We start from the raw sequence: 21,806 nt of genomic DNA on the forward strand, positions 1-21,806 counted from the left end.
GACTGAGGTCTAGTTTGGTGCCACGTTAGATCCTTGTATGCGTTTGGTCTTTCAGACAGGAGGGCTCTTTGCCTTACAGCTGATAACCCCTCTGGTGATTCTCAGAGAAGCAACAAGCTGTGAACCATAAGTCTTGGTTTCAATCCTTGGCATGGGCGTGACAGTTACAATGTCTGACACTGCAATTAAACCACTCTTTCTCTATACGAAGTTCGATTTCTTCTTCGGGTTATGTCCTTCAATTCCCCTTAAAGGGACACTGTACCCAAAATTTTTATTTTGTGATTCAGATTGAGCATGAAATTTCAAGCAAATTTCGAATTTACTCCTATTATAAAATTATCTTCATTCTCTTGGTATCTTTATTTGAAATGCAAGAATGTAAGTTTACATGCCGGCCCATTTTTGGTGAACAACCTGGGTTGTCCTTGCTGATTGGTGGATAAATTCATCCACCAATAAAAAAGTGCTGTCCAGAGTACTGAAACCAAAAAAAAGCTTAGATGCCTTATTTTTAAAAAAATGATAGCAAGAGAACGAAGAAAAATTGTTAATAAGAGTAAATTAGAAAGTTGCTTAAAATTGCATGCTCTTTCTGAATTACAAATGAACAAATTTGGGTTCAGTGTCCCTTTAAGGCCTTTGTTGGCGCTGTGCAGGGGGTGTTGCATTCAGCCCAGGCCGGGTTTTCCCCTTAGCTTGGGGTTTCTTTGACTCTGTCTTGCAGGCTGTCTGGATTTCCGGTCGGAGTATCGTTCCCCAGTGGATCCAGGTCTTCCGGTATTGGGGAATTTTTTTGCCTTGTTCTCCTGGGGCAGTTCTGGGTTCTTGGTCTCTTCCCTGTCAGTAGGGAGAGTTTGTTTCTGAGGAATGTGGATCAGGAATTTCCTTCCAATTCTCCTTGTTTTTTTTTTTTCTATAGAGTATTTGCTCTGGGGTCTCGTCTTCTGGATCTATGCCAGTTGGGGGCCCTTGGTGAGTGGATCATTTTTGAGTTGTGAGTTCCTCCTGCAAAGTTGGAGGGGTCTCACATTTGGTGGTGGGCGGAGGCCCTCTGTGGCTCTTGCCCATTCCCGTTCTCTGAGCGTGCTCTTTCGGAACGGACAGTCCTTATGTTCATCTGTTTTGCTCTGTCTATCCAGAGGTTCTGCTAAGGTGTATCTGAAGGGAACGGGTCGAATTTCTCATCTGAGGTCCTCAGGACTGTGGGCCTTAGGAATTAGTTTCCGGCCTAGCGAGCGGTAGGCTTGGAGTTGGAATCCTGCTGTGGCAGTTTTCTTATGACTCTGAGGAGGTAGAATCTAACTTTCTCTTTTTTTTTCGGTCATGTCTCTCTCTGGTGAGTAAGAACTGACTGTGGCTCCTCACATCAGCAAATAGAGTAGTAAGCACAGAGCCATGAGTTCAGATCCCCCACAGCCCTGTCAGGCAAAATGCCTCCTAGACCTTCTCTATAGTGCACAAGCTCATTCTCACGGTTGAGTGGTTTCGATGCCATGAGTTCCCTTGTTGCAGGGATCCTCTGGGACGATGTTCCATAGTGTAGAGGTTATCAAATCTGCTTACCACGCAGAAGGTCCTGGGATCGTGACCCAGTGGGACTTGGGCACAGTTTTCTTTGAGCTGCAAACCAGAGGCATTGCCTTTGTTGCTAGCCTTTCTTTGAGCTTTAAAGGGTCATTCATCACCTTTTTTAGGTGTGGAGTGTTCCCTATCTCTCTCTCCATTTGTTGGGTGGAGTTAGCTTGTCCTGATCTCTTCTGGATACTGGAGTATGCTTCTTCCTCTCTAGAATGAGCTCTATCAGAAATTTCTAGCTAGTTCTTGTTCGAAGGGGTAGCCATCGTTGATAGGCTTAACTGCCTGGTCCCAGAGACTTATGCTTCCAAGTGTTCAGTTGTGTTTGCTAGGGCCCTGTCTACGTGTCGTAATTCTGTGTTGCAATTTGCAATATGTTCTTCTTTTTATGATCTCCCTTCTAATAAGGTTATTTCTGGTTGTTGTTCTTGTCCATATGGGAAGAGATCTTCCTTTTTTGGGGGGGTATCTTACCCTGTGCTTTCTGCCTGTCTTCATCAGAATAGACAGCTTTTTTCCTGGTAGGTGGAGGAGTGTTTTTCGCTAGATCTAGGAGTCTGCGGTACACAAGCCTCCTCAGAGGTTTATGGCTCAGTTCGATTGTAGTGACATCCTTTCGGTCTCTGACATAGGATCCTATAGTTCTGATTGTTGGGTGGTTGCCTGGTTCTCCTAACATTCTTTTCTTTCTTGCTTCTCTCCAGGAAGCCTTCGGGAGTTGGTTTTCTTGCAGGCTGCGGTGCCCTCAGGTTGGGCTGCCTTTTATTTGTTCCCTCCTGTTAGCATTCAGTGTCCTCTGTAGCTTGGGTATTATTTTCCCACAAGTAATGAATGCAGCTGTGGACTCTCCCTGTATTTAGAAGGAAAACAAAAATTATGACTTACCAGATAATTTACTTTCCTTCGATACAGGGAGAGTCCACAGCTCCCGCCCGTGCTCTTCTCCGGTTGTCTGCCCTACATTTAAATTGTTTTCTTCTGGCACCTTTTCACCCTGATATTTCTCCTACTGTTTCTTGTTCCCTCTGCAGAATGACTAGGGGATGAGGGAAGTGGGGGATGTATTTAAACCTTTGGCTGGGGTGTCTTTGCCTCCTCCTTGTACTCTCCCTGTATCAAAGGAAAGGAAATGATCTGGCAAGTCATTTTTGTTATCAAATTACTGATATCTGTTTTCTGCTAATTGGTGATGATAGTCATAGAAAACCTTTGAAGGCTATATGTGGCCCGAAGAGCAAAGTTTATCTGCATTACATAAGCAGTAATTGTCTTTTCTGTTTTCAGTCCTGATCAGAAATTTGAGGAACACATCAAAGATGAGAAGAATGTGGACTTTCAGAAGAGGTACATTCTCAAGAGAGATAACTCTAGTTTAGACAAAGATGATAATCAGGTTAGTCAACTGTTGTTTTCTTATGTCAATGCCTTTTACATGTGCTGCTTGGTTACATCTGTAAGTAACTATCTCTTTGCAGATGAGAATGAGATTAAAAGAAGACCGGAGAAGCAAATCAATTGAGGAACGTGAAGAGGAATATCAGAGAGCCAGGGAAAGGATATTTGCTCAGGAGGTCCGTTGTATATAAGGAAACTTTTTTTCTTCAACTATTTTTTTACTATTCTATGCATTTAAGAATTCTGTGTGTTGTTGCATTTTCTTATTTCAAAATTGCTTGCACATAACCCTTTATGTAATTCTTAGTAAAAACTTCATTAGTTGCATTTTAAACTAGAACAGAAGGAAAATGTTAATATAAAAATCACCTGTCCACCAGATCATGGCAAAACTGTTAGCTGAATTTTACATTCTAGTATATTTAATGATAAGAACACTACGTTTATGTGTGAGGCATTAAATAAAATAAACAGGGGTGTATTGACCAAGCAAAATTATTTAACAATTATATTAATGTTCTCTGCGCAATGTACCCAAATGTTCATAGTTTAGTAAATAAATTACCTGAACTTACTGCAATAATGTCAAAATGTAAGATTTGGTAGCTATAATAGACAAGGTACAATGATTCTCATATGTGTGATACAGTCATACCTGGTTACTTTTAGGAACAAAGTTGGATGTCTCTGTATGTGAAATAAAATATTAAAGTAGCAAATTATAGAAACCAATGTCAATGTAGAAAGTGTTAGGGCAACTGTAAAAACTAAAGGGAAAACGTTTAGAATAGGTGGGTAGTATATAAATCTCCATTACAGAATGAAGGTTTAGACCAACTATTAACTAATGAATTAGTTAAAATTACAATGAAGTGCAAGGTTATGGTAGTGGGTAACTTAAATATGTCTGATGTACACTGGGAGGTACCAGTTGATAAATCAACTAGATGTAAGTATATTATGAAAGGATCTATATTAGATTTAGTACTTACAAACAGTGATATAGTATCTGAAGTGTCTTTGGTGAGAACTTAGGCTCTAGTGATCATCAGTCTGTATGATTTAATATTTAGCGAATGTATTGTGCAACCAAAGTAAACCAAAAGTTTTAGATTTTACAAAGGCTGATTTTTCTTACATGGTTAAATATCTAAATAATGTTCTTCTTGGAATGGCACAGATTACATGAGCAGAAGAACAGTGGGAATATTTTAAGAATGCTATTTGTTTTAGAAGGTGGTGAGAGTCAACAAGCCTTGATTTATGGGATTAAACTCCTCTCCATCATGAAGCATACTGAGGGGAATTAGGAAGTGTGTGGGATTAAAGTTCTTGATATGCTGGGTAATTTGTGCCTGCCTCTTGGTGGAGAGAAGTTTAATACCATCGGGTTCATTTACCAAGCAGCAGATGCTGCAATCTACCCCTGAAGTTTCCGGCTCGCTTCTAAGTGTCAATTTTAGATGGCTAATCAAAGCCTGCTTTACAGAATTTTTTTTTTTATTTAGTCTTATACTTTGTAATTCTTTTTTCCCAAAAGTTTTGTTGCATATACGATATTTGTTTGTTGTATTATTAGCAATAAGCAAACTTTTTTTTTTTCCCCCTCTCTTAGTCCTTGTGTTCTCAGGAGAATTATCTTACGGATAAAAGGTAAGAAGCATCCTTTAGTATTCAATAAAATAAAGCTACTCGTATGTGTAATAATAAAGTATAAACTGCTATTTTGTGAAACACCAACAGAATTCAAGAGGAAGAAATTAATAGTACACAGCAAAGACGTCAGATATTTAGGTATTTCTTTTTTCTGCATTTTTCGATTGTGTCTCTTTATATCTTTTCCAATGGGTCATACATCTTTACATTATAGATATGTACGTTTTAGGATTAATAAAGATGCTTCAGGTCGATCAGGAAACAGCCACTATAGCAGTACGGAGAACGACTTGAAGTACTCTGAACCTCGCCCATGGAGTAGCACAGACTCTGATAGTTCCACGCGAAATTTGAAGCCAGCTGTTACCAAAGCCAGCAGCTTCAGTGGAATTTCGGTGTTGACAAGAGGAGATAGTTCTGGGAGCAGCAAAAGTACAGGCAGGCTGTCCAAAACAGGTACCCTTGGTGTGCACATGATGATGATTATATGCTCCTTTTTGCTTGAGCTTTTATTTCCGCTTGCCCTGGACTGCTCCCACATTTTAAAAGTAGAAGTAGCCATGAGATTACTGTGAACACACTTTAAATGATCTCTGAGGAAGATCACTCCTCCTGCAGCAGAAAGTAATTCTGGCAGGAAAGAATGTATAGCTATTAGTTTTAGCTCTTTCTGCATTCTGTGAGGAAAATAACAGTTTTAAAACAAATTTAGCATTATGTTATTGTTTCTTTCCTGCTTAATGCATGCCTATAGGAATGTTTAGTTTAAAGGGCCATTATAGTCGAAATATTGCATGCTCTTATTTGTTAGAGCATGTAATTTTAAGATGATTAACCCTGCACTACTGGGTGTTTAACCCTCACAGGGAGATAACCACATAGTAGAAGTACTGCTCGTGACCCGCAGAGGACTGCTGGTCCGAGTCATGCGATTAGCTCCGCTTATTGGATTAGCAGCAGTTTCAGCTCTGGAACAGCAGGCACTGCAAGTAACGAATTGTACTTCTAATGTGTATTTAAGGCCTTTGCGGGAGTTAAGCACGCAGTAGTGCAGGGTTGATTAGTCTTAAATTTACATGCTCTAACAAATTAGAGCATTTAATCTATCGACTTTTATGGCCATTTAACATTTTTTTTTTATTTCTTAAAAATGTCTTTATTGGAGACTGACAAAGTAATTTGACATCAACATTAGTCATTTATAGATTTCCATTTTTAGTTTGTTCCAATTACTTTACATATATAATGGCTTAGATGCAGTAATTTGTCCATGTATAAGTCCATTCCAATTGTATCCTCTCTAATGTCCATGCTTCAAAGGATTTGTAGCCTTTGATGTTACAATGTTCTTAACAGATTTGAAGAGAGGTTAAGATGGGAGTTTTCACGTCCTGAGATATTCAGTCTCCTATTTTATTTTTTAAATATAATAAACCTAATGAACATAAAAAACATGATTTCTATCTAAAGGGGAGGAGAGTCCACGGCTTCATTCATTACTTTTGGGAATAAAGAACCTATCCTTTAGGAGGAGGCAAAGACACCCCAGCCAAAGGCTTAAATACCTCCCCCACTCCCATAATCCCCCAGTCATTCTTTGCCTTTCATCACAGAAGGATGGCAGAGAAGTGCTGAAGATTTGGAGTAGTCTCTTATAGAGGGTAGTACTCTTCGGAATGGGACTGGAGTTTTAAGTAGTCCTGTCAGCCTCTCAGTGAGAGCCTGGGTGAAAGTTAGAGTCCGGAGATGCAGGGAGAGTCTTTCTGCGAAACCATCCCGACTCATAATAACAGCTCCACAAGCAATCAGCGTTGACAAGTTTTGCTGCCTGCTTTCTGCACTCAAGTCCATGTCAGGAGCGATGCTTCTACCTGTCACACTTGAAGGGCCGTGTTACTGTTCCACGGCATAGATTCTGGTAAGGTCGTTTCATTTTTTTATACATAATGATAACACAGAAGACAGGGTCCCAGTGTGGCGCCTTTTTTAATCTTATGGAATCAAGGGTTAATATTCCTGGTAAGGGGATTATTGAACAGGGGGGGTTTATACATGATATTGTGTTATTGCTGCGTTATGTGCGAGATGAGGCTCTGGCAATGGTGGAACTTTCAGGTTGACTTCCGGGAGTATTTGCGTGGCCTGTTTTGGCGCGTTTTCTCCTTAGTGCGGAGTGTGGTGGTCTCCACTTCCTCTGTTGATCAGCGGCGCAGGAGACAAAGCGGTTTCTGTAGTCCGGGTCATAGGAGGTGGTGAGTGCTCCGGCCATTGGATGTTATAAAGGTGCCTGTTTATTAAGTTAATCTAGTCCATAATAAAAGCGCAAGCTATGGAGGACTCTGACGTGTTAGAGGGTACTCCCTCTTTAACAAAGTCTCATTCCTGTGTTTATTGTGAGGAAGTTCTTGTAGATCAGCCTGCTCAACTATGTTTAAAAGGGATGTCTAGTACTAGTGAGTCGTCCACCTCTGAGGGTTCCCCGTCCCGTAAGTTGCATTCCCTGCTTTCATCTCCTAGTGCACATGCAGCACCCCAGGGTCCAACCATTACTCCTACGAGAGATTCATTGGCCGTCAGATTTTGCGGATCAGCTGCAAAAGGCGTTATCGAAAGTGATCCATGCCTTACCACGTCCTGCTAAGCGAAAGTGTAGGGCGTATCATGGTGGTAGGGGTTGTCTAAGCCTATGGAAATATCAGAGGGGTTGTACGATGACGAGGCTCCTTCTGGGTCGGAGTCCGTGTCATCTCATCCTCCGGCTGCGGAGGAGACTGACTTTAGGTTTAGGATAGAGAATTTGCGCTTTTTGCTGAAGCAAGTGCTTGCTACTCTGGAGGTTCCAGAACCGAAGCTTCCAGAGGAACCGTCGATTCCTAAGCTTAATAAGGTGTACGAGGACTGGGTGGTGCTTCAGACCTTCCGGTTCCTGTTAAGATGGCTAATATCATTAAGAATGAATGGGAGCGGTTAGGTTCTTCCTTTTCCCCTTCTTCCTTTAAGAAACTGTTCCCCATACCGGACTCTCAACTCGAGCTGTGGGGGACTGTCCCTAAGCTAGATGATGCTATTTCGACGCTCGAGGATAGTTCGTGGTTTAAGGAGCCCATGGATAAAAAGTTGGAAAACATGTTAAGGAAAATGTTTCAGCACATAGGGTTTGTTTCTTTTTTAAGATACGATGAGTCCATGGATCATCTTAATTACTAATGAGATATTCACCTCCTGGTCAGCAGGAGGAGGCAAAGAGCACCACAGCAGAGCTGTTAAATAGCTCCTCCCACTCCAGTCATTTTCTTTGCCTACGTTAGTGATAGGAAGAGGTAAAGTGAGGTGTTAGGTTAGATTCTTCAATCAAGAGTTTATTATTTTTAAAATAGTGCAAGATTGTACTGCTTTGTCCTAGGGTGTAGCCGTAGTCCATATCAGTTTCTACAGTAGAGCTTTGGTGGCTTTAGAGCAATGGGAACTTGTGGGAAGTAATTCTCACTGCGCCTCCCATATTTCTTGCTGCCCTATAGCCTTCAGTCTGAGGTAATCTTTAACTCAGCATTTTATTCTCCTCAGGTCGATGTGAGGGACAGGACCTCTCAATCCTGAGAGCTGCCTTGATGGTGGCGGCAATGGACATCACCCCGTTTGCTCGCTTCCATCTCATAGCTCTGCAGTTGAACATGCTGAGACAGTGGAACGGAGATTATTCGGACTTGTCCCCTCGTCTTCTCCTGGAGCAGGAGACCAGGTATTCTCTACAATGGTGGTTGTCTCTGGGTCATCTCTCCCAGGGAACATGCTTTTGCAGAACTTCCTGGGTGATTGTGACAACAGATGCCAGCCTTCTAGGATGGGGAGCAGTCTGGGGCTCTCTAAAGGCTCAGGGAATATGGACTCAGACGGAGTCTGCTTTACCCATAAATATTCTGCAACTAAGAGCGATCTACAATGCACTTCTAGCCTGGCCCCAGTTAGCCTCGGCTCAGTTTATCAGGTTCCAGTATAACGTCAGTGGCCTACATCAATCATCATGGGGGAACGAGAAGTTCCTTGGCGATGACAGAGGTATCCAAAATAATTCAATGGGTGGAGGCCCATTTTTGCTGCCTATCGGCAATTCACATCCCAGAGGTGGACAACTGGGAGGCGGATTTCCTGAGCAGACAGACCTTTCATCCGGGGGAGTGGGAACTCCATCCGGAAGTGTTTTCCAGCATGATTCTCAAGTGGGGTCAGCCGGAATTGGATCTCATGGCATCACGGCAGAATGCCAAGCTCCCGAGATACGGGTCGAGATCCAGGGACCCACAGGCGGAACTGATAGATGCTCTAGCGGCCCTTGGAATTTCAATCTAGCATACCGGTTTCCTCCATTTGCTCTTCTTCCTCGAGTAATCGCTCAAATCAAACAGGAGAGGTCTTCAGTGATCCTCATAGCACCGGCCTGGCCTCGCAGGATTTGGTATGCAGACCTAGTGGAGATGACATCTCTACCACCTTGGAGACTTCTGTTGTGGAAAGACCTTCTGATCCAGGGGCCCTTCCTTCACCCAAATCTAGTTTCTCTGAAGCTGACTGCTTGGAGATTGAACGTTTAATTTTTTCCAAGTGGGGGTTTTCTGATTCGGTCATTGAGACCATGATCTAGGCTCGTAAACCTGTAACTAGAAGGATTTATTATAAGATTTGGCGTAAATATCTCTATTGGTGTGAATCCAAGGGCTACTCATGGAGTAGAGTTAGGATTCCTAGGATTTTATATTTTCTTCAAGAGTGTTTGGAGAAAGGTTTATCGACGAGTTTTCTAAAGGTTCAAATCTCTGCCTTATCTATTTTGTTACACAAACGTCTGGCAAATGTTCCGGGTGTACAATCTTTTTGTCAGGCCTTGGTCAGGATCAGGCCTGTGTTCAAACCAGTAACTCCTTAGTTCTCAATGTTCTTCAAGGGGCTCCTTTGAACCTATGTATTCCTTAGACATTAAGCTGTTATCTATGAAGGTTTTATTTCTTGTTGCTATTTATTCTGCTCGGAAAATGTCAGCACTTTCGGCATTACAGTATGAGTCTCCTTATCTTATTATCCATGCAGATAAGGTAATTTTACGTGCTAAATTAGGATTTTTTTTCCTAAGGTTGTTTCTGATCGAAACATTAATCAGGAGATTGTGGTGCCTTCTTTGTGTTCTAATCCTCCTTCTAAGAAGGAAAGACTTTTGCACAATTTGGACATGGTTTGTGCTTTAAAGTTTTACCTGCAGGCGACTAAGGACTTTCGTCAGTCTTCTTCTTTGTTTGTGGTTTTCTCAGGAAAATGCAAGGGACAGAAGGCTACTTCTCTTTCTTTTTGGCTGAAGATCATCATCCGTTTTTTATATGAGACTGCTGGACAGCAGCCTCCTGAGAGTGGTACGGCTCATTCCACGAGGGCTGTTGCTTCTTCATGGGCATTCAAAAATGAAGCCTCTGTGGAACAGATTTGCTGGCTGCAACTTGGTCCTCTCTTCACACTTTTTCAAAGTTCCACAAATTTGACACTTTTGCCTCAGCTGAGGCTGTTTTGGGAGAAAGGTTCTTCAAGCAGTGATGCCTTCCGTTTAGGTTCCCTGTCTTGTCCCTCCCGTATCATCTGTGTACTCTAGCTTGGGTATTGAATCCCATTAGTAATTAAGATGATCCGTGGACTCATCGTGTCATCAAAAAGAAAATTTATGCTTACCTGATAAATTTATTTCTGTTTCGACACGATGAGTCCACGGCCCGCCCTGTTTTTAGACAGGTTATGGGTTATTGCAAACTTAAGACACCTCTACACCTTGGCTTTTCCTTTCTCTTCCAAACTTCAGTCGAATGACTGGAGTGGGAGGGAAGGGAGGAGCTATTTAACAGCTCTGCTGTGGTGCTCTTTGCCTCCTGCTGACCAGGAGGTGAATTTCCCATTAGTAATTAAGATGATCCGTGGACTCATCGTGTCAAGAAAGAAAGAAATTTATCAGGTAAGCATAAATTTTATTTTTTCAGCGGCTGTAGCTGTGGTTGCCGGAGCTGCAACATATTGGTGTGAATCCCTGTGTGATATGGTCGAGAGGGATACTTCCATCGACAAGATACAAGATTAAGACGTTGAGAGCGACCAATTCTTTCTTTTGTTTCGCCAATATACAAATTATTCGTCTGAACGCAAAGGTTTCAGGATTCTCGATTTTAGCTCACAGGGCTCTGAGGCTCAAGTCTTGGTCTGCGGACATGACCTCTAAGTCGGCTGTTGTCTCTGCCTTTTCAGGGAAAGATTCTGTTTGGTCCAGGATTGGATTCAATCATATCCACAGTTACAGGAGACAAGGGAGCTTTCCTACCGCAGGATCTACTTTTTTTTTTTTTTTTTAACTTTATTTATAATCCAGATCCATCACAATATGGAAATCACAGTATGTAATACATCAGAATTTACATTTTTAAGATACAGAGAGGGAATTCGACGACCCTCTTCCCCCACAATCTGGGGGGGAGAGCCTTCCCCAAGTAAGATATCTCCACACTGAGATGTTAATCTGGTTCTTTTACATTTTTTTTTATAAAACATCAAATAAGTAATACAAACCATAAAACAGTGAACAATCCTATTAAATCAAATCGGATCGGGTCCCTCCACTCCAGGGGGGGGGGGGGGGGGAATAGGGATAGGGTTTAGTGAGGGGGGGACTGAGCTCCCTGGCATTTTTATCAAAGGGAATTTATAGGCTACTACGAAACTAGGCGTATGTGGTCAGGTTGGTGGAGGGGGGGGGGGCGACAAAGAAAGACACCATTTTCCTCTCAAATTTTCCTCCACGATAAACGTTGAATTGCGAAAGGGATAAAGTATTCTATGTCTTACTTGTGGAGAGATGTACAGTAAATATGGTTCCCATTTGTGAATATAAGATTTTATTCTTTTATCAAGATCTCCCTGTACGTCCGCCTGCTCCACCAAAGCCTGAGTGTGTATTGCCCCCAACAGTTTCTTGAAGGGCGGGGCCCTATCCCTTACCCAATACTGCATGATTAATCGCCTAGAGAGCAGAATCACAGAGTTCAGAAATTTCTGATGTTGAGATGTAATCCCCAGATCCGTCAGGAAAATAATGGTGGAGGGAGTTAAAGCTATCTCTTGCTGGAGTACCCTCTGGAGCCAAAACTTAATTTTGCCCCACAGTCTTTTTAGTTTGGGGCAGTCCCATATCAAGTGTATGAGATCAGGTGATGCAAGGGAGCACTTGTTACACTTGTCTACTGCCTGAGGGACCCACCTGAGTCTTAGTTTAGGGAGGATATATGCCTGATGTATTAGTTTAGTGTGTGCCTCTCTGGAATAAGCTGAAAGGGTAGCTGCCTTTACTCTCTGAAAGCTATCTTCGATCTCTTGTGCCGTAATCTGTATGTCCCTTGTCCCCTGCCATTTATTGTGTATTGTTTGAAGGACAGGCTGTTTTAAGTGACTTGTGATTTCGTTATATATGCGGGTTATGGAGTATGATCCCTGTTTCGTCATGCGGACTAGTCTGTCCACGCTAGAACTTACTTTAGTAAGCTGATTATCTGAGATGAGAGCCCTGACAAAGTGCCTACACTGAAAATATGCGAACATGGTATCAGCAGGGATAGCAAAGGTTTCTCTTAGCTCCTGGTAAGGGAGAACCTGAAGCGTGTTAGGATTGATGAATTGCGCAATAGAGGTCAGGCCAGAGGCCCTCCATCTCTGAAAGGCCCTGGTGGTGAAGCCAGGTATGAACGTAGGGTTTCCCTGTATGGGCAGGTATTTGGTCACTTTGTGATCACTACCCCAGAATCGGCATAGCTTGTGCCATGCTCTCAACGGGTCTCTAAACAGTATGTTCTGAGAAATGTGATGGGGTAAAGCAGGCAAGGTAGAGTGTGGGAGGTAGGCCAAGTTCAGCGGTGACGCACAGTCCGCTTCTACAGCATGGCTGAAGTATTCAGATCCGGCCAACCAGCCAAGAACCAGCTTAGTTAATGTTGCCCAATTGTACCACTGTATGTTCGGGAACCGAAGTCCCCCCGCCTCTAGTGGCATAGATAGTCTGGTTGTGTTGATCCTGTGCTTTTTTTGGTTCCACACAAAGGAGATAAAAGTAGAAGAGATAACCTGTATGTCCTTGCTGTGGAGCAGAAGAGGAAGCATTTGCAAGGGGTACAAGATTTTGGGTAGTATTACCATTTTCAATAGATGGATTCTACCATGAAGGGAGAGGGGAAGACCCCTCCAACCCCGGATGGTGTCCTGTGAACTAAGTATGACTTTTGGGATATTAAGGTGATAAATCTTTGTGGGGTCCACGTGCAAGTGAATCCCGAGGTACTTAAAGGACCCATCTGTGACCTTGAGACTCGTGTTCTGTAGGGAGTTGCCTCCCTGATTTTGAAGCCAAGTGACTTCAGATTTGTCTTCATTTATTTTGTATCCAGTAAAGGTACCAAATTTTGTCATTATTTGTAGTATTTGAGGAACATTAAGATCAGGGTTACTAATATATAGCAAGAGGTCGTCAGCGAACAGTGAGATATGTAAACACTGTGCGTGGAGTCTAAGGCCAGCGCAATGTTGCCGGATATAGCAAGCCAGCGGCTCAATGGCAAGATCGAATAGGAGTGGGGACAGCGGGCAACCTTGCCTTGTGCCCCTTTCTAGCTTAAAGGAGGGGGAGAGACCACCATTGATAATGATGGATGCCGAGGGTGAATCATATAGTCTACGTACAGCATCCAAGAAGTGGCCTGTGATACCAAAGTTTATAAGCGTAGTGTATAGATGATCCCACTCCACCCTATCGAACGCCTTCTCGGCGTCGACAGAGAGGAAACAGGCATCCTGTAGTGAGGCGTCTGACCGGTTATTTCGGGCTTGATGGTAGTGTGCAATGACTGCCAGTGCTTTGCGTAAATTGATAACTGATGATCGGTGTTTGACAAAAGGTGTCTGGTCTGGGTGAACTAGCAGTGGCAGAACATCTGCCAGCCGATTAGCGAGAATTTTGGTCATCAACTTATAGTCCCCATTTAATAAAGAAATCGGCCTATAAGAGGACGGCAGAGTCGGATCTCTATCCGGTTTGGGAATGACGCATATGTTAGCATCGGTAAATCTAGAGTCCGGTACAGACTTCCCTGCTAAATAATCTGAAAAAAGCCTCGCCAAAGTGGGCGCTATCGCAGGGCATAAGATTTTATAATATTCTGCGGGGAGACCGTCAGGTCCCGCCGCCTTCCCTAGTTTGATGCTTCGTATGGTGTTCACGATTTCTTGTATTTGGATAGGGGCATTAAGCGTAGCCAATTGTTCCTGGGTCATGGTGGGGATAGTGACATTGCGCCAGAATGATTGTTTATTATGTTCTGATATATCCTGCTTAGTGTATAATTTAGTGTAGTATGACACAAACGCTTTCATAATCGTAGGGGTGTCATTGCAGAGGCCCTTATCTGTAATGATTGCTGGAATGTTAGATCTAGGGGTGACCACTTTGACCATGTTTGCCATTATTTTCCCCGCCTTATTCCCGTACCTGTAGAATCTCCCCTGCCTATGCAGTGTGTGTATATTATCCTCCATTTGGATATGGGTGTCTCTTTCTTGCTTTAAGTTATAATAGTGTTGCCTCGATTGATTGGTCGGATGTTGCAGATATGTATTATATGCATCTGTGAGATTTCTTAGCATTTGATCAGTGAGCCTCTTAGCCTGTTTCTTATGGTGTGAAGTGTATGCTGTAATTCTCCCCCTTAGCACAGCCTTTGAGGCGTGCCAAAAGAGATCTGGGTTGTCGTGGTGTTGGGCGTTATCTGCGTCGTAGTCTATCCAGTATGCGAGTAAATTTTGGCGGAAATCTATATTGTTGTAAAGATGGGTAGGAAACCTCCATGTTTTGTGTAGATTGTCAGAGGGGGTAAAGTCTAGCACCAATGTGATAGGGGCGTGGTCTGATATGGTGATGGGTTGTATTCTAGTTGAGGTTATAAAAGGGGTGGGGCCAGGAAACGTGAGGAAGTAGTCAATCCTGGACAATGTGTGGTGTGATTTAGACATACAGGTGTAGTCTCTAACCTCCGGATTACGCAATCTCCATAAATCAACCAATCCCAAGCCCTCCTTAAGTCTTAAAGTAATTTTAGATTCATTTTTCTGTCTCTGAGAGCCCTGTTTTATGCTGGAGGATTGTGAGGGATTTAAAAATCTATCAAGTGGGGATAGTTGGGCCATGTTAAAGTCCCCTCCCATGAGGATTTGAGAGCTATCACGTTTAGTTAGGAGTGTTTGAATCTGGGACCAGAAGTGGGGAGAGAGATTATTCGGCCCATAGACACTACAAAGTATATAGGTTTTGGAAGACATATGCAAGTTAGTGATGATATACCTTCCCTGCACATCAATATGTGTATCTGTAAACGCTATTGGTAACCCTTTCCTAACCAGGATCGCCACCCCCCTTTTTCTGCCTGTCGTTGGCGTATTTATAACTTGGCCCACCCATCTAACCTTCAGCTTAGCGTGCTCTTCCTGTGTCAAGTGGGTTTCCTGCAACAGTGCAATGTCTGCATGGATTGAATTGAGGTAGTGGAGTATTTTGCTTCTTTTAGCTGGAGAGGTGATACCTCCAACATTCCAAGATACTACATTATAACGCTGCGCCATTATCTAATGAAAGTATGGAATGTTCCCCCCAGCTTTGCTATTCTAAGGTGCGGTCTGTGGAGCAGGCGGATCAGTAGGAAAAAATATGGGTACCTTGAGGTATAGGGAAAAGTGTGGTATTGGGAGGGCGTGTTATCAATTTGTGCCAGGGAGTTGTACTCACGAATCGGCCAGATGGGAGAGAATCGGGAAGCCAAGCCAGAAGGTTTCCATATGTCAAGGATTGCATGGTGTGGGGACCCCCCAGAGTGGAGGAACATCTGTTGCTGAAGGCAGAGACACAAAAGCATTAATGCATCAAATAATATAGACACTGCAGACAAATCACATAAACATAACAGACAAGTTCCAACCAGAAACCAGCAGACTTCACCAGCCTGAGAAAAAGGATGGAGACCCTGCTTTATCATAAGAATATCCTGGTAGCAGGCTTGGTACCTAACAAAGACTATGTCGATCTCAGCATAAACATCCCTAAGGACAAACAAAATAGTAACAAATAGAGAGAAAGAAATGGTTAGGCAAACATAGTCTAGGAACATGAAATATCTCTCCATAACGGCTAAGGGGGAGTGGGGTTCTACTTGGCTAGAAGCACTGTAATTGGGATTAAAGCCACTTTGATCCATTTCCCAGGCTGTATGAGTATCGGGTATAGAAGGTTTTAAGCAAGGGAAGGGGAGCCTGCCAACCTGTTAGAGGACAGGGACCCCATGTATGGCTTAGTTTTAAAACCTGGGAGGAGAAAAAGTGCCACCCCTCTACCATTATGCGGGGAGGGGGCTAGTGTCAAACCTGGGAGACAAAAAGCATAAATTTCTTTCTTAGAAAATGCATGCAAAACATAACTTTTAACACAAAACAAGATAACATTGAGGAACCAAACCAGTAATTCCCCAAAATGTATAATTTTGGTCTTCATGAACCAAGAAGTGGGAGAGTGTATATGCCCCCATAGCATAGTTCCTGGGAGTATCGGCAGATCACATATGAGCTGTTCAGGCAGTTCAGTATTCCTGAGTTCAGTCCCAGTCACTCTCCCTGCCATGGGGCATGTTGCAACACTCCATCTCTCCATTATATAACGGAGAGCTTGGAGAAAATTGTGGCTGGAATAGAATTCTTCTATATTCAGTGTACATCTTGTTGGTCATCTTTATCAAGGTATACTTGCAGATCTTTGAGGGAACTGAAAAACTTGGGACCAGCCGGTGTTTGCAGTCTTAATTTAGCAGGGTATAGCAGGGAAGCCTGTCTCCCCTCCTTATGAAGGCGAGAGCACAGTGGAGCAAATTCTTTCCGGAGTTTGGTGACCTCTGCAGAAAAGTCCTGAAAAATCAATATTTTCTTTCCTTCAAAGATCAAATCTCCCGCATGAGCCCTATAAGCTTGCAATAGTGCGAGTTTCTCCTGGTAGTTGAGGCACTTATAAATCACTTGGCGCGGGCGAGAATTTAAAGTCTCAAGGCCTCTGTCCGGGCCTATGCGATGGGCTCGCTCTATGTCTAGGGGCAAGTGGTCTGGGTTCATTTTCAGCAGTTTAGGGATGGTTAAAGCGGTAAACTCAAGCAGATCTTTGTTTTTCACTGTTTCAGGTACACCCACCATTCGGAGATTATTCCTCCGACTCCAATTTTCAAGATCATCCACCTTGTCTTGCAATATTTGGTTTTGGCGCTGTAGTTGCCTTACTGAGGTAGTGGTTGAATCTTGTCTGTCCTCTACATCTGATACACGCTGCTCCACGTGGGACATCCTAGTAGAGAATTGGCGTATTTCGCTGGTTAATGTATCCACCCCAGCCTGAAGGGACTCCATCTTCGGTAGAAAGAAAGACTTGAGTTCCTGGAGGAGAGCAGATGAGTCAGTTGTGATTGCATGTGAAGATTTGGGAGAGGGTGGGGATTCAGTATGTGACTCTGGTGCAGGCCTCTTCTTATCTGATTGCTTATGCCTGGATGTCATTTTGTCAGCTAGTGTGCTTGATACAGGCTTGAAGTATTGATCTAGCTTCATGCAAACCTTGCACTAATTTGCTTACAGTATAAACAAAGTTCTCTTGTTATGAGTGTGAGAGTCCTCTAGGTGGCAGCATCAGCCCCTGTATCAGCAAACCAAAAGGAATAAACTCCCCTCCAGTGATCTTAATACAAATGCTTCATGAGACAACCATTTTTTTTTATTCTGTTGTTAGTGAACGTTCAGCATAATATGTGCAAATAAAGGTTGAAGTTTTACTGTGAACAGGTCATATGTTTCACAATAGATGCTTTGAAACTATGCCCCGTTAATTGTGTGATACTTCTTTTATTGTGAACTGTACAGTCCAGATAGAATAAGTGTTCCCAACCTCCCACAACAAGTGTGAATCTTTAGGGGTGTACCTCTGGTAAGATCTTCTGAGTGTGCGTGTATCAGGTTTTACACGGTCTCCTGCATGTATCAATACCTCCGGTCCTGCACCTGTTATTTTCATACACTGCTTGTGGGGGCTAAAATACATTCAGTAGGGCAGCCAAGCGGCTTGTACTCACTCCCTCCGGTAATATGCAGCGGCGGAGAATGCCCTCTGGTAGCCGGGTGGTAGCCGGTTCCAATGCGGTGGTAGCGTGGGCCGCACTCCAAGATGGTGCCCGCGGTTTGCGCTTCGTTGCGCACTTTTGTTCCTTCCAGGGACTAGGGCGATATTCGGCCCTTCACACTTTCTGGTCCGTTGGGGCTAGGGTCCAGGTGATACCCCAACAAGGATGGCGTGTGTGGGTAGCAGGGACCGGCAGCTTTTGGCTTAAACGAAGCACAATCTGAGGAGCTCTTTCACTATGCTGCCGGTCTGTAGCTCTACCCACCAGAAGTCCAGGATCTACTTTTCATCCCTTTCGTGCGGGCAAGGCCCAGTGCCAGCAGCCCACCCCAAAAGCGGATCAGTCCAAGGGAAATTGGAAGCCTGCTCAGTCTTGGAACAAGTCCAAGCAGAACAAGAAGCCTGCAGATACAAAATCGGCAGGAAGGGGTGACCCCTGACCGGTCTCCAGACCAAGTAGGGGGCAGATTGTCTCTCTTCTTCGAAGCCTGGTTGCAGGAGGTTCAGGACCCTTGGGTTCTGGAGGTTGTCGCCCAGGGTTACAGGATAGGATTCAGGTCCCATCCACCCAGGAGCAGATTCCTCCTGTCAAGCCTGTCTTCAAGACCGGAAGAGAGAGAGGCCTTTATAGAACGTGTGAGGGATCTCTCCTCCCTAGGTGTTATCGTACCAGTACACAAAGCAGAAAGGGGACTAGGGTACTATTCAAATCTTTTTGTGGTTCCAAAGAAGGAGGGCACGTTCCGCCCGATTCTGGACCTAAACTGTTTAAACAAGTTTCTGGCTGTTCCATCATTCAAAATGGATACAATCGGATTTGTCTGAGATGGGCAACGCCGGAGATGGACCTCATGGCGTCCAGACTCAATTGCAAGCTGCCCCAATACGGGTCGAGTTAGTGGGATCCCCAGGCAGGGCTAATAGATGCCTTAGCGGTGCCTTGGGGATTCAGCCTAGCTTACATTTTTCCACTGTTACCACTTCTGCCTCGTGTAGTGGCACGCATCAAGCAGGAGCGAGCTTCTGCCATCCTGATTGCTCCATCGTGGCCACGGAGGACGTGGTTTGCGGATCTGGTGGGGATGTCATCCTCTCCGCCATGGAGGTTACCCTGTTGCAGGTATCTGCTGGAACAGGGTCTCTTTCAACATTAAAATCTCGTTTCTCTGAGGCTGACTTTGTGGAGATTGAACACTTAGTTTTAGCCAAGAGAGTTTTTTTCTGAAAGTGTGATTGACACTCTAGTTCAGGCAAGGAAGTCAGTCACTCGTGGCATCTACCATAAGGTGTGGAGGACTTACTTGTCCTGGTGTGAGAAGCATGGATATCCTTTGCACAAAGTGAAGGTATCCAGGATTCTGTCCTTTCTTCAGGAGGGTTTGGAGAAGTGTCTTGCCGCTAGTTCCTTAAAGGGACAGATTTCGGCATTATCAGTCTTGTTGCACAGGAGACTCGCTGAGCTTCCTGACATTCAATCTTTTGTTCAGGCTCTGTCTAGAATCAGGCCTGTATTTAGGCAGTCTGTTCCCCTATGGAGCTTAAACTTGGTCCTTAAAGGGACACTGAACGCAATTTTTTTCTTTCGTGATTCAGATAGAGCATGCCATTCATTCTCTTGCTATCTTTATTTGAAAAAGAAGGCATCTAAGCTTTTGTTTTGGTTTAGGACTCAGGACGGCACTTTTTTATTGATGGATGAATTTATCCACCAATCAGCAAGAACAACCCAGGTTGTTCACCAGAAATGGGCCGGCATCTAAACTTACATTCTTGCATTTCAAATAAAGATACCAAGAGAATGAAGAAAATTTGATAATAGGAGTAAATTAGAAAGTTGCTTAAAATTTCATGCTCTATCTGAATCATGAAAGAAAAAAATTTGGGTTCAGTGTCCCTGTAAGGTATTGCAGAGGTTTCCATTTGAGCCTATGGATTCCATTGACATTAAGATTCTGTCCTGGAAGGTCTCTTCATGTTGGCCTTAAAATTTGAGCCTCCTTACCTGGTTTTTCATGCGGATAAAGCTGATCTTTGCACCGTTTTGGGGTTTCTTCCCAAGGTGGTGCCTACATCAATCTGGAAATAATTGTTTCTTCTTTGTGTCCTAACAATTCTTCTAAGGAGAGGTTACTTCATAATCTGGATGTGGTTCGTGCCTTGAAGTTTTATCTTCAGGCTACAAAGGATATTAGACAGTCTACATCTCTTTTTGTGGTGTATTCCGGGAAGCGCAAGGGGCAGAGGGCCTCTTCTACTTCTTTGTCTTTTTGATTCAGGAGCCTCCTCAGAGGATCACGGCTCATTCAACTAGAGCTGTGGCTTCGCCTTGGGCCTTCAAGTATGAGGCCTCTATTGAGCAGATTTGTAAGGCGGCTACCTGGTCCTCCTTAAACACTTTTACAAAGTTTTACAAATTTGACATTTTTGCTTCTGCGGAAGCTGCTTTTGGGAGAGAGGTTTTTCCAGGCTGTGGTGCCCTCAGATTAGGTTCTGCCTTTTTACTCTCCCAGTTTCATTCAGTGTCCTCGAAAGCTTTGGTATATGTTTCCCAAAAGTAATGAATGATTTCATGGACTCTTCTCCCCTTTAGATGCAAAACATAAATTATGCTTACCTGATCATTTTATTTCCATCGTGGGGTGGAGAGTCCACGGCTCCCGCCCGTATCTCCAGTGGGCGGACCTAAATTTAATTTATCTTCTGGCACATATTTCTCCTACTGTTCCTTGTTCCCTCGGCAGAATGACTGGGGGATAAGGGGAGTGGGGGATTTATTTAAAGGATTAGTAAAGTCAACTTCAAAATCTCTGTTTTTAACTTACACCACGTTTACAGAACATAAATGAATAAATGTGAACTCAATATTTTTTAAAAACGAAGCTTCTAAGAACGTTAAAATCTATATTTATTGTATCTGTGTGACGTCTCAATTCCCAGCCTACCAAAAAGGACTGTTCTACTTATTGTATAAAACGACCATGGATTATTTAATATTGGCATAAATGAACTCCCACCAGCACTTGCGCATTTGTAATACATATCTCACACATTGGCACGGCAATACATGAAGACTTTTGCCAGGTCTTCTGAAAATTTTGCTACATGCTTACTTATTTACAATGCTCGTATATCTAGGGGAGATTCCTTAATACTTGCATTTGATACAGTGCCTTTCTCACTCTTTACTCACTGATGTTGATGCTGTGCCTCTGGCTCCAACTCGGGACTAACTGCGGTCATGTGACCACTACAGCGGTGACGTCAGGCATCAAACTCCGGATTGGAATGCGCATGCGAGTATTGCCTATAAGAGTGCATGCGTGGCCTGTTAATAGCTACCTGGAACTGCTGAGAAAGGGAGAACTCCGGTTGCTCACCGTGATTAGCTAATGCAAATTAGCCTCACTGTGGGTTTGGAAATCCACCCAATTTTGAGTCATAATAGCAGGGAAACTGAAAAAGTAGCGCAATGCAGGGAAACTGAAAAAGTAGCGCAATGCAGGGTAAAGATTTTTTTTATTAGCTATCCTGTGTAATGAGATTAAAATATTTTTTGAGCTTACTATCCTTTTAAGCCTTTGGCTGGGGTGTCTTTGCCTCCTCCTGGTGGCCAGGTTCTTTATTCCCAAAAGTAATGAATGAAACCGTGGACTCTTCTCCCCACAATGGAAATAAAATTATCAGGTAAGCATAATTTGTTTTATGTAAGAACTTATCTGATAAATAAATTTCTTTTATAGTGGCAAGAGTCCATGAGCTAGTGACGTATGGGATATACATTCCTACCAGGAGGGGGCAAAGTTTCCCAAACCTCAAAATGCCTATAAATACACCTCCCACCTCACTCATACCTTAGTTTAACATGTAGCCAAAAAGTGAGGTTTGAAAGGAGGAGTAAAAAGCATACAAAAAGAGG

General features: G+C 43.4%; 1 protein-coding gene across 8 annotated transcripts in view; it reads left to right on the forward strand.

Moving 5' to 3' along the window:
* The window catches only part of R3HDM1 (R3H domain containing 1), a 546,502-nt gene that overhangs the window by 245,909 nt on the left and 278,787 nt on the right, over positions 1 to 21,806 (forward strand). For 7 of the 8 annotated variants that reach the window (XM_053698247.1, XM_053698246.1, XM_053698243.1 and 4 more), the window contains 5 exons: positions 2,863 to 2,971; positions 3,054 to 3,149; positions 4,589 to 4,626; positions 4,717 to 4,767; positions 4,859 to 5,085. In XM_053698247.1, the coding sequence (XP_053554222.1) occupies positions 2,863 to 2,971; positions 3,054 to 3,149; positions 4,589 to 4,626; positions 4,717 to 4,767; positions 4,859 to 5,085 (521 nt within the window). The remainder of the gene's footprint in view (positions 1 to 2,862; positions 2,972 to 3,053; positions 3,150 to 4,588; positions 4,627 to 4,716; positions 4,768 to 4,858; positions 5,086 to 21,806) is intronic. The other variant, XM_053698242.1, reaches the window with a different exon arrangement.

This window comes from Bombina bombina, chromosome 1, assembly GCF_027579735.1.
Source record: "Bombina bombina isolate aBomBom1 chromosome 1, aBomBom1.pri, whole genome shotgun sequence".
Lineage (NCBI taxonomy): Eukaryota > Metazoa > Chordata > Amphibia > Anura > Bombinatoridae > Bombina > Bombina bombina.